The following is a 12896-nucleotide window of genomic DNA, read 5'->3' as shown; positions in this document are numbered from 1 at the left end:
TTTTTTAAGTTTATTAAAATTTTTTCTTCTCTTCTTGTGCCAGTTAGGAGATTATGTCAGCAGAACTGACATATTACACATAAATGAGCATACAATGGCCCCCATTTATAGTGTAGATGTTAGAGAACCTGCACACATTATGACACTTACTGCAGTATTAAAGAGATTATGATCTCCTGTGTCCAATGTATATCTAATATTTATGATTCCAAGGTCAATTTTTACATCTGAGAACAATATTGCAGAAGAGCTGGCTTAGTAAAGAATCCATTACTGTATGTTCCATGTCCTTCACAATTTAAACTCATCAGATGTGAAAAGTCAAGCAAAGAGAAAGAGATTATGTGCAGGTAATGGCAAAATCTCTAAAACACTCCAAATTCGCTTCACAAATATGTTGTTATAGTTTCACCCTCAATGATGTTCATTTCCTTCTCTGCTCTACAAAAGTACACTTACTTTCTGAACAGAAATTCAGATTTCACCTTTTTGAGTAGTACCACAGTTTTCCGAATTATTCCTTTTAAGGTATTGACTTATTTAATCTCAGGAACGGCATTTCTTTTTTGTATTCATAATGATGCATCACATCAGAGGTTTTTGACTTGGAAAATCTTCTTTTTGATCTTTTTTGCTAAAAATCTCTCTCTCATTCTGTCAAATTAGCTTTGCTGTTTCTGCCTCTCCTAATGTCATCACCATCCATACTATACTTTGTTTCTTTTCTTTAAATGTTATTATTATTTTTTTTTCAATTCCAACTTTTATAATAGTGAGGCTTTATGTTTTGTAAAACAGTGTTGGTTGAAAAACAATAAAAATTTTAATACAAAAGAACAGGGAAATGAATGCATTCAAAATGGGAACCTTTTTAGACATGCAGTCATAATTGAGGATAACAATTTTCCAAACTTTTGAAATAGAAATGCAGTCTACAATTTAAGTTAGACCAATGCAGTAAGGCTTCAGCACTTTCTTCGAATAAACATTCATATTTGTTCTTACAGCCTTGCAAGAGTTTGGTGTTATTCCATTGTATCTTGTCTATCAATTCCATGTTGAGATTGATTATATTTGTGAGGTTTCATTAGCTAGATGAAAAGGTTTTTTTTTTAACTGATCTTCCCCATTTGAACAAAATGACAAGTTGCAGGAACATGGAATTTAGCAAACATCAGGTGAGTAGAAGCAGTTTAAAAAAATTGTGGATTTGGTTGAAAGTTGGCTGTAATTTGGCTGTAAGTTGGAATTTTTTCAAAATCTTTGCAGTCTCAGAAATGCCTTTTATGTAAAGAATAGGAGTTCTGTAAACTTTTTCCCTTGGACAAATGTTGAAATTATTTGTGATATTATATGCATTTTTGGTTATGAACATTTAGTACAGCAGATTGCATAATAGTTTCCAATTCACATCACAGAGATACTTCAGAGGAGCAGGTTTTATGTGCTTTAAATTCCAAGGATTTTACAACTACAGATTTTTGAGTTGGACATAGCACAAAAGTGGATTCTCTCTCTTTCAGCATGAGAAATATTTATGATAATAAGGGTTTAGAAAATGTGCTCATCCATGATGAGTGAGATTTTCCATTGTTGGGTAAAAATCAGAAGAGTTTCAGTATAATCATTAATTTTATTTATGTAATGCCGATTCTGTTTTATATCATAAAGCATTTTTTGTATGTTTACCTTACATATTGCATCAGTGATATAACTAGGTGTTTGGCACCTTGGCAAATTCATGGCTAAATGCCTTTTACAATGTGATAGTTTTAATAATTGGCATTGTCATAATGGAATGTGAATAATGTATGGAAGAACCACAACTGTTCACTCCCGGTGAACAGTTGCAGTTCTGCCATTGCTTACAAAGGCATTTCAGAACTTGGTAGTGAGTGTTTCAACTGAGGATAGGCGATTTTTTTTTTTTATGTCATGTGTTTTTCAGCATTTGGTGGTTCCACTCTGTTGATATTATGTGACCTCTGGTCATGACTCTACTGTTATTGCTCTTACATGTTTCCACTTCACAATAACATCACATACAGTTGTTACAGAGGTGCATCCTATGATAGTGCCATGTTGAAAGTCGCTGAGCAAACATTAACAATAAAAGCTCCATTTTATTGATGTTTGTCTATAAAGATTGCAAGATGCTATGCTTCCTTTCATACCTGTGTACGGCGTTGTTGTGATGGCAGTATCCTCTAACACTGATATTTTTGATCAGATAGTGTATTTCATTCTTGTAAGCAGTGCTTTTTTTTTCTGGAGTTCCGGCAGCTATTTTTTTTAGTCTTTTCAATTTTTCAAAAGTAATTTTTGAAATAATGTTCGCGCTTACATAACGCATGCACATGCGTGTTACCAGGTGATGCCTGGTAACACGCATGCCATTAGCATCTACGTTTGTGGCTATGGACGTGTGATTGACAACATGCGAAAGATTTTCGTTAAAACACTTATTTATCTAAAAAATATCTTTATTGAATTGACGTAAATTTAACGTCATTATTTTCATATCCTTTTAGCGTTTTTTTTTTTTTTTTTAGTGTAAAAGTCTGACCCTCAAGTTAAAGATTTCCAATTACTTCTCAACCACTGGTCCCATTAATAAAAACCATAGAATAATAACAGACGTCAAAAAATATGGAAATAATGGTGCTAGTTGATGTTTTCGAATCATCTCAAGCTAATCTTGAGGAGCTAGGCCAAACTGAAAATGACTGGCCGAATTGCTGACATTAGATCAAAAAAAAGATTTTTGCTCGAAAAATGAATGGATGTATATTTGCAAAAAGAAACTTGGCTGTACACCTTGCAGAAAAGTTAGAACTCCTGGAATTGAAACAAAGATGGGAATGAAAATTTCCAAAAAATGGGCCAACAATGAGATTACATATTCTGGCAAAGATAGGAAGCTACGGATGAGCTTACTTCAAAAAAAAAGTTCGATCACAGAGAATCTGCTGCGCACAAAGCAGCATTAAAAATTGTTTCTGAAGCCGAAAAAAAGACCCTTGAAAATGTTTTTTAAAATGATTATCTCGTGAAAAAGAAATAACCGCAACCATTTTTCAAACTGCATATAAAGTAGCAAAGAAAACCAATCATTCCATAATTTTGAAAGTGAAATTGATCTGCAAGAACTGAATGGAATTGAAATAGGTCGTATTCTTCATTCAACAAATGCATGTATTAATATTGTGAATCATGTAAGTGAAGAAATGAGAAAAAATGTGTTTAAAGAAATCGTTCAATCCAAAAATATAATTTCATTGATAATTGATGAATCAACAACAATAAGCAATACAACCACTCACGTGGTGTATATTCGATGCTGTATCGAAGGTGTTGGAATTAATTCACCGATAAATTTATTTTTGGACTTGATCAAACTTGAAAACGTAACGGCAAAAGGTGTATTTGATTCCTTACTCCAATGTCTTAACTATTATGATTATTTTAAAGATTATTATTTTAAAATTATTTTAAATTTTAAGATTATTTAAAAAAAAAAATATTTAGTTTCTTTAGCATGTGATGGCGCAAAGTGGAGTGAAAAAATTGCTGTCAGAAAAATTTCCTTCTATTATAGTTTGGCATTGTGCTAATCACAGACTAGAATTATCAGTAAGTGATGCTAAAGGAAATTTCAGGAATCAATAGATTCAAATCATTTATTGATCAACTTTGTCTTATACCTTGCTTCACCAAAAAACAGTAGAGTTGCATTTACGTGCAGAATCACTAGAGGTTGAGCTGCTGAAAATTGGAAGAATTTTAAGTACTTGATGGGTGTCATCTAGTTTCTGTTCAGTTTTGGCTGTGTGGAATAATTTTGAATCTCTAGTGCACCATTTTGAAGATGCAATCCTAGGAGAGAGAAAAATGATAAATGTACTTATGATGGCTTAAGAAGAAAAATAACATCTACAGACTTCTTATTCGATCTAGAATTGATGTGTGATGCTCTCCAAGAATTGTCTGAATTAAGTTTGGACCTGCAAGACAGTGACATGAACCTTTACAAGGCAAATCAACAAATAAATGCACTTGTACAAGTTTTTGAAGAGAGAAAGAAGACAGAATTTTGGATCCTATTATAGATGTGCTGCAGCCGTGCTTTAGTGGAGTTTTACTTCACAAAAAATAATCCTCCTATTGACCCAAAAACATTTTTATATCAAATTGAAAGAGCCAATTAAAAAAAGGTTGGTTGATAGCGAAGATGTTGAGCTAGCACTTTGGGCTTGCGTGCTTGACCTGAAGATATTGATGCTCAGCTAATGTTCGGAGAGGCAGAAATTAGAAATTTTTCAATCAGACTGCAACTAAATGAACAAGAAATGATTCGTGGATTCCGTGAATACATTCTCGATAAGACATACCCAGAAAAACTGTTCCGTTTGGTACATGCTCTGAATACCATTCCCATTTCATTAAGTGAATGCGGATTTTCACAGATGAATTTAATTATCATCCCAACAAGAGCTTCGTTGAAGACTAAAACAGTTTCGGCACTTTTATTCATCAAACTCGTTGGACCACCTTTGAGACTTTTCGATCCTTCAAAGTATATTGATCTGTGGTTACTTAGAGGACGACATTCGGCCTTAGATATTAAAAGCAAAGAAAGGAGTCGACAATTTGTTTGACGAGAATTGGACAAAACTTTGGAAAACGTTATGAACTTCTCTTAAATTATATAATGTTTTTACAAATTTACTTTTACTTTTATATTTGGTCTTTGGTTATATATTTTAATTTGCTTAATTTTGCATTTGATCATGTCTAAAATAAAAAATACTGAAGATAAATTATATTTAATTCATTGCTGTGACTCCGTGACAGCAGCAGCTGCTTTATATTTCATTTAAATTAAGATTTGAATATCATTTTCTTTAATAAAAAGCTTAACAAGATGTGAGTTCTGACACCTTTTTCCCTAGGAAAAAAGCACTGCTTGTAAGGCACTTCTAACTGCATCAGTCCACTAAGATACTGGTTTTCATCTGGGTCTTTTTCCTGTCATCAAACACCTGAGATTAGTTCTGTCCACATGTTCCTGAATCAACAATGTTCAGTGGAAATGGTGTGCATGCTTGTCTCACACCTAACTTTATATCAAACCATCTTCCTATACCTCCTTCAGTTCTAAGTGCTTACTTATAACTCAAATATACATTATATAATGTTCAGTGTAATGTTTCATTTGCATCATACAATTGTAGCATTTTGAACAGCTTTTCTCTTTTCATAATGTTATATACTTTTACCAGACTTAAAAAACAGCTACCAAACTTAAATACATCTCTTTGTTATATTCCCATGATTTTTAAATGTTTTTCTTTGGAAACAGAAAATCTTATCAATAGGGAAATTCCTCTATAATCTTCGCATTCAGTTTTATTTCTCTTTTTACTTGTGGTTAACATCAAAGCTCTAAACCAGTCTTCTAGAATTCAACTTCCTGAATTAAGCACTGCAGGTCCTGTAAAACTTTCATGCTTCCATATTTGAGTATTTCTGGTTTCATTATCATCTACTCCAGCTACCTTTCTATATTTCTTTTTCCACCTGAAACACTGGTGTTCTCCTAAATGCATTCCTCTTCAGTATTTTCTACAACTGTTTTGTCACTGGTTGTTTCAGCTGTCTTTCAAAGTAATTATTTTTATCTCTGTTTCTTTTTTACAGTATTCCTTCTTTCATTTCTAAGCTTTTCAATGTTCAAGAACATTTTTCTACATTCCTGCTATTTATCTTCTGTATTCTTCAGCTGCCTTTCCAAAGTTACCTTGACAGACCAAAATCTGTCTTGGTATTTTTTACACAGCACTTTGCTCTCAAGGCACATGCTGACTTACTTGCTATGAGCTTTCAATACGCTCTCTCTTTTTAACTTCCTGAGTAGAACATGGAGCCCTTATTTTTGAAAATCCTTGCAGACCGCTTCATCTACCACCTCTGGCTGAATCGATCATTGTTTTTTCTTCATGGTCTGTCTCCAAGGTTAGTTTGTGTTTTAAAACTCAAGTTCGAAAGCTGATCTATTTTGATTCTTTTTATTTTTGTACATATATTTCTTTTCAATATGAAATTCATTTTTATCCTGCTCAATACCTAATGGTGATGGCTTCCCTTCAAATACACTGCATACTCTTGTGTTCTGAACCAGTGTGGAAATATCACTGTCAACAATAACAGTCATTGAGACCAATTTCTTGAGTCTTCTCTCCATGTGAAAAGAAATCACATGGAGGTTAGAGTAAAAATTGCTTCTTATCTAAAAATATAGGTGATGTCAAAAGCAAGACTTCAGCACATGTAGATCGTACTATAAAAGATACATTAGAGGAAGACTGTTCCAAAAGAGTAGACGGAATGAATGAAAAGAGACAAATTTGTTCTCTGATTTTAGAGTTGAACTATGAAGGAATTTAGAAGAGAGAGGGAAAATTATCAGTTTAAATTCTGATGAAATATTGGAGTATTAGACCTTGGAAATATTTTTAACAAATGAAGGCAGCAGAAACTGAACATTATGTGAAAGAGAAACTGAATTTGATAAGTGATAGTCAATCAAGTTTCCCTTCTGTACTGAGTCAATCTTTAGAAAACTTTAGTGGCACCACACCAAATGTGAGAAAAGTTCAGAGGTCAGGTAATGCCTTCAGCAAAACAGTACCTACTTTTTTTTTAGATGCTGAGCAGATAATATTTGTAATATGTTTATGCCAAGAGTTTGGAGGTTAGAGTAAAAATTGCTTCTTATCTAAAGATATAGATGATGTCAAAAGTAAGATTGAATTTTCTTTTTGCAAGAAATAAAACAGGACTGAATTTTACTAGCAGTGAAATTAACAAAATTATCAACCCCCCCCCCCCCCCATCATTCCAGAATGATTTAGAGATCACTGTTTAAGATGAGATAGATTTGATATTCCGGAAATTTTAGTGATTTGTGTAATACAAGGTTTATTAAATGACAAAGAGAAGTGCAGTGTTTGGTCACCGCAAAATTAAAAAGAAACTTGTTAACATTGGATTTCAACGCAGGCAGATGATACTCTAAGAAATATATAAGAGAAAGACTGTTCTGAAAGACTTCATTTGAATTACATTCAACTTCAGAAGGATATGTGGGTAGAAAGTAGGTAAACTAACAGAACCTTGTGAACACATTATGTGCATTCATACAGAAACCTGCAAACTTAGAAGCCAGACCATATTGTAAGAACTTTAGACCTTTATGCCAAACCCAGTCAAATGCCTCAGAGATATCAACACCAAAAACTTGAGTTTCCTCTGCCAAACTTTTGCATTGCATCTGTCCACATGTGGATGACATTAACAAGAAGATTCCCTGTCACTCAACAGTGGGCAGAGGATGTATTAGCAATTATTTAGGAATTCAGAGTCTTCAAGGTAGTGTAGAAATTGAGTGGTAATGGCTTCCTCCATTACATTAAAATGAATTCAAGTGAATGAAACTACATGGTAAAAATTTCTCACCCTTCTTAAGGTTGAGTTAATTATGGATTAATTTCCAGATTGTGCTTCACCATCTGGCTGTCCCCAACAGATGAGGCTGGGTTTGGTGGATGCCAGGAAAACACTACTTGCCTGAATGCATTGTGCCACCTATGAAGTTTGGAGGATGAGGTGTCATGGTCTGGAGCTGTTTTTCATGGTTCAGACTAGGGCCCTTAGTTCCAGTGATGGGAAATCTTAATCTAGACATCTGTGCTTCTGACTTCGTGGCAATGGTTCAGTGAAGGCCCTTTGCTAAGGTCTGCAAGAATGATTTGATGAGATGGGTGTTGATAATGAGAACTTTGGCCTACACAGAGCCTGATCTCAGACCCAATGAACACCTGTGGGATGAATTGGAATGCTGATTGTGAGTCATGCCAAATCGCCCAATATCAGTGACGACTCTCACTAACGCTCCTCTGGTAAAATGAAAAGAAAGTACTACAGCATACCAAAACCTGGTGGCTTTCAATCTTCTGGGAAATCCTTCTCAGAAGATTGAAAGCTTTTGTAGCAGCAAGGGTAGGTCAACTCCATACTAAAGTGAGAGTTGAGATGAGTAGGTGCCTGGATAATTTTGATCAGATACTGTATACGATTTTATAATATATGATCCTTGGCAGATTATTATTATTATTACTACCATAAGACCCCATAGACTCAAAGATTCTTCTAGGAGATCCTTTGTCATACACACAGTTCATCACCACACTTTAAACACATTCAAATTCTCTGCAGACACCACATTCTCAGGCGAGACATTCCAATCATTCACAACTTTGCATGCAATAAACGTGCTTCTCACTCCCCTGTTTAATCAGCATTCAGGATGAACTCTTGTTCTCCCCTGATCTCCCAGCATTTTATGAAAAACCATTTCATAAAATGATAAGAGATTAATTTGGAGGAAAATTGTGTGTAGAAAGTTAGTAATATCGTAGTATAAACATTTTTGTGTGGTGCTATCATAGTATCCTTTACCTTCCTGGAGGATACATGTTAGGAATTTAATGTAAATACCATATTTGATAACTTAATACTTACAGAATTGCAGTCACATCATGAAGCTCGTACTATCTGAAATATTTATGTTTAAAATTCTAATTTTTTTTTTCTTTTTATCTGAGTTTTAAAGATGAGCACATATTTTTATTTTGTTTTAAAACTTTCTATGACTACTTTACAAAATTCAAGAATTTTTTGTTACTTTTTTTGTAAAATCATAACCATTTAAATTAATTATTAATCGAGGGTGAGGGATAAGAGATGTTCCAATGCCCTTGCCATATAGTTATGTTTTATTCATTATCAGTGTTTTTTGCAAATGTATATTCTAATAATTTGCTGTAATATTTTCAGGGTGGCAAAGGGGGAAAGAAGGTACCTCCACCACCACCCCCAGAATGTAAACAACAATAATAGTTCCGGTTTACAAGTGATTCGTGAAGGAGAGATGTCTTCTGCTTATCCTGAAGCTTTCTCCTGTGCAATGCAGAGGGGCCTTCTATAGACTGTACTACTGTTCTGTTCATAAAAGTAACATAATAATTATAGCAGCATAATTTAGTTCATTTTGAATTTACTCAGTTATGCTGCTGATAATTGAAAAGATGAAGTATGTGGAAGCAAGGCATTTTTATAACATACCGGCCTCTTTTTTTCTCTCTCTCTCCCGGTTTATTTGCTCCATGAATGCTTCGTATGATTATGTTTTGGAATATTTGACTTTCATTTTTAGGTATAAATATTTTTACTTAATTTGTATAAAAGTGTTTAATTATCATTCTTGTAATTTTAGCTCTTTTTTTTTTTTTTTGTTTTCTTTATTATTAAACAGCTTCCTGAATATGTATAAATAAATGTTAATATGCATTGTGGATAAGAAAAAGAAATGAAGCTTTTTAGCTTCTTCTTTTAATCACTTATCTTAATAAATCCTTTAATTTCTTCTGAAGTTTTTCTTTTAATATATTGTTGCACAGTTTAATGCTATACAGTCTTTATCTTTCATCATCATTACCATTTGCTCATTTATTAGTTATGTAGGAATAACTGATTTCATAAACTTGGGATAAGGTAGTTAATCTTATGCACCAATAATTTTCACTGCATTTACCACATGCATATGTTCATTAGTTTATTTGTGTTACAGGAGGAAAATGCAAGTGTGTAGGAGAAAAATACAACCAGAATGACATTAGCACTCTTCAGTTGAAAATATGAGTTCAGTATCTAGAATATGAGAAACCTTTATAACAGCTTTTGAACTGAAGAAAATGTGGCAACATTTTTCTTTTTGGAAAACTCAAGTTACTGTGTATTTCAAAGGAAAAATCATGCAGATCCCATGAAGGATCCATTTAGACAATCGTACTTAAATAACTTGGAATTTAATTTTGCACTTGGTTAGACTATATTAAATTTAGTTTAATCCTTTATCCAAGTATAAGCAAACAAAGTTTGCGCCTGAATATATCTTCAGGACTGATAAGGAGAGGTATTGCACCACCAAGAGAAGGTGGTGCAATACCATGGCAACTCGTAGTAAAGGTGGACCAAGCTCTCATCTCTCCTTGTCTCAGTATTTCTCACCATGCAAAGCACATCTGCTTGCGGAAATGTATACTGCTATGCATTAAGGGAAGGGCCACTACCCAGACCGGTTTCGACCTTTATTGAGGCCTCGTCAGTGGGAGGCAGACCCAGCAGTGGTGACACCAAGATAGAAGCAATGGAGAGGTCATGTTTCTCTATATGAGTTGCCAACAGGGTGGTGCAATACCTCTCCTTATCAGTCCTGAAGATATATTCAGGTGCAAACTTTGTTTGCTCACACTTGGATAAAGGATTAAATTAAATTTATTATAGTCTAACCAAGTGCAAAATTAACTTCCAACATCTTTCTCTAAATCCAGAGTAATTTAATAATAAGGTATTACACCTGTTGGTAACTCGTATAGGTAAATATGACGTCTCCATTGCTTCTATATTGGTGTCACCACTGCTGGGTCTGCCTGCCTGACGAAACCTCAATAAAGGTCGAAACCGGTCTGGGTAGTGGCCCTTCCCTTAATGCATAGCAGTATACATTTCCACAAGGAGAGATGAGAGCTTGGTCCACCTTTACTACGAGTTGCCATGGTATTGCACCACCTTCTCTTGGTGGTGCAATACCTCTCCTTATCAGTCCTGAAGATATATTCAGGTGCAAACTTTGTTTGCTCACACTTGGATAAAGGATTAAACTATAAATTTATTTTACTTAAATAACTTATCATATCTTATCATATATTATCATTAACTTATCTCTCCTTGAACACATTTACCAAAGATGCAATCACAACATCTAATGGTAGCTCATTCCACTCAATACATTCTAAGAGAAGAACCTGAATTTTGTGCTGCATAACAACACCCTTGTCCAGCTTCCTGGAATGATCTTGAGTTCTAGCTTCATCTATTAGTTGCAAAATCTTGCTTGTGTCTATACTGTAAGATCCCCTTACATAATTTGTTTCTATCATATCTCTCCATCTATTCCTCATACTTGGGAAAACTAAAATTTTTTCAGTCTGACCTCCTATGCACAATTCCAGAGTCTAGTTATCTTGGTTACTTGCCATTGAATCTTTTCAGTTATCTCCCTATTTTCTTGGAACCCAGGTTATCATATCTTTTCATTCAAAGTAATCCACATACAGTCTTATCAGTCTAGTAAAGTTAGAGAATCTTATTCCCCCTCTCTCTCTCTCTCTCTCTCTCTCTCTCTCGGGCAGTGACCATTGTCACTTCCTAAGTTAAAATTGCATGATCCCACAATGCAATTGATGTGAAGTCATTAGCTTCTGCATACAAATAGAATGGTTGTGAAGAAACTTCACATGCAAGCTTTATTTGATTATATGTGGATAACATTGAATAAGAATATAATTTCTTGGCAAGTTTCATTTAGATTATAAACCTAAGTGAGAAAGCTTTCTAGAGTTAAGTGGTTTGTTGATATATTTGTCAAAACTGAAAGGTGCTTAAAAGGGTGAGCTTTAAATCTTAGCAGTTTGGATGATGCAACTGTTTTGAAGGATTACATATACATTTGTTTTGCAAGTTTAAAGGAGCTTGTTTTAGCAATTCAAAGTGGTTGCATTTTTGCAACTTACATAACATTGTTTTAGTAGAGCTATATTTTTTTATATTTTACATTTTTCTGCAAATTGGGAGAAACCTAAAATAGCCCATAGTAGCTTTTCACCATCGATTTAAAATAAAAAATTAAGCAAATGCCTTAAAAGGTTGAAACTGGTAATGATCTATTTATTGTAATAGATATTTTTCTTGCTGAAATAAATATTTTTTTCCTATTTAAAATACCCTCCCCCCCCCAAAAAAAAAAGAAGAAAGGATTATTACAAGAATATTGATTATTTTCATTACTTAAAATGCAATCCAATCCCAGCAAACATTACTATAATGAATTATTGAAAAGTGTTGAAAGTCCCATAGGTATACTATGCTGAAAGAAATTCATTATTGCAAACTGTCCACTATAATAAACTATTTCTGTGTTCCATACAAGTTTGCTATAGTGAGAGTCAACTGCTATATACACTTTATTTTTATTACTACAATACTTTCTGAAAACAAATAGTCTTTCTGTTTCTAGTAAAACAGCAGAATTTTCAAAGTGAAACATTACTATTTCATCAGATCAGGATAAAGCATTCAGATTAATACTAATAGCATATACTATGAAGCCTAATACTAATAACATTTTATCATTACAACTCACTTTTTGCATTGTGCAGAAAACAGTGAACATCGCATTCAAAAACATGGGTACCTTTTTACATTTAAAAAAAAATGGTATTGATATCATTATCAATTATCATTTCTGTAACCAGCATAGAAAGTGTTTGTTCAAATACTTGTACTCCAGCTAACAAGCTGCAGATTCAATTCCAGTAGTAGACATGGATGCTTGCAATTGTCTTTTGTTTCATTTATGCATGTAGTAGTGAATATGTATGAATATAAACAAATTCCTGAACAGAAACTTCCAGGGGATGTACTGGATATTATGATAGTACCCTATGAAAATGTACACCATTACTAACTTCCTTTTGACAATTTTTCTCCAAATTAATATGTTATTGTCAATACTCCAATAATATTATCCAAGACGCTTATATTTCCTAAGGCACTTTTTACTGTATCATTCGACTTAGATCTCGATCTTTCTTTTGGTCTTTTTTCCATCCTCGCAAAGAACACTTGTCTTGTTGACCTTTCCTCTCCCATTCTGTCTAAGTGGCCATAACAACAGAATAGCAATAGCTCTGCTTAACACATTATTACTGAAT

General features: G+C 33.7%; 1 protein-coding gene across 2 annotated transcripts in view; it reads left to right on the top strand.

Moving 5' to 3' along the window:
• Nucleotides 1–9491, top strand: part of LOC150092692 (nucleosome assembly protein 1-like 1) — a 245547-nt gene extending 236056 nt beyond the window's left edge. For both annotated transcript variants that reach the window (XM_090414480.1, XM_090414479.1), the window contains exon 15: nt 8899–9491. In XM_090414480.1, coding sequence (XP_090270606.1) covers nt 8899–8958 — 60 coding nt within the window. In that variant the 3' untranslated portion in view covers nt 8959–9491. The remainder of the gene's footprint in view (nt 1–8898) is intronic.
• The last annotated feature ends 3405 nt before the right edge of the window (nt 9492–12896 follow it).

Source organism: Typopeltis vanoorti, chromosome 25, assembly GCF_054136105.1.
Source record: "Typopeltis vanoorti isolate ZY-2024b chromosome 25, IOZ_Tvanoo_1.0, whole genome shotgun sequence".
NCBI lineage: Eukaryota > Metazoa > Arthropoda > Arachnida > Uropygi > Thelyphonidae > Typopeltis > Typopeltis vanoorti.
Note: the sequence above shows the minus strand (reverse complement) of the source record. Positions and strands in the feature narration are given on the sequence as shown.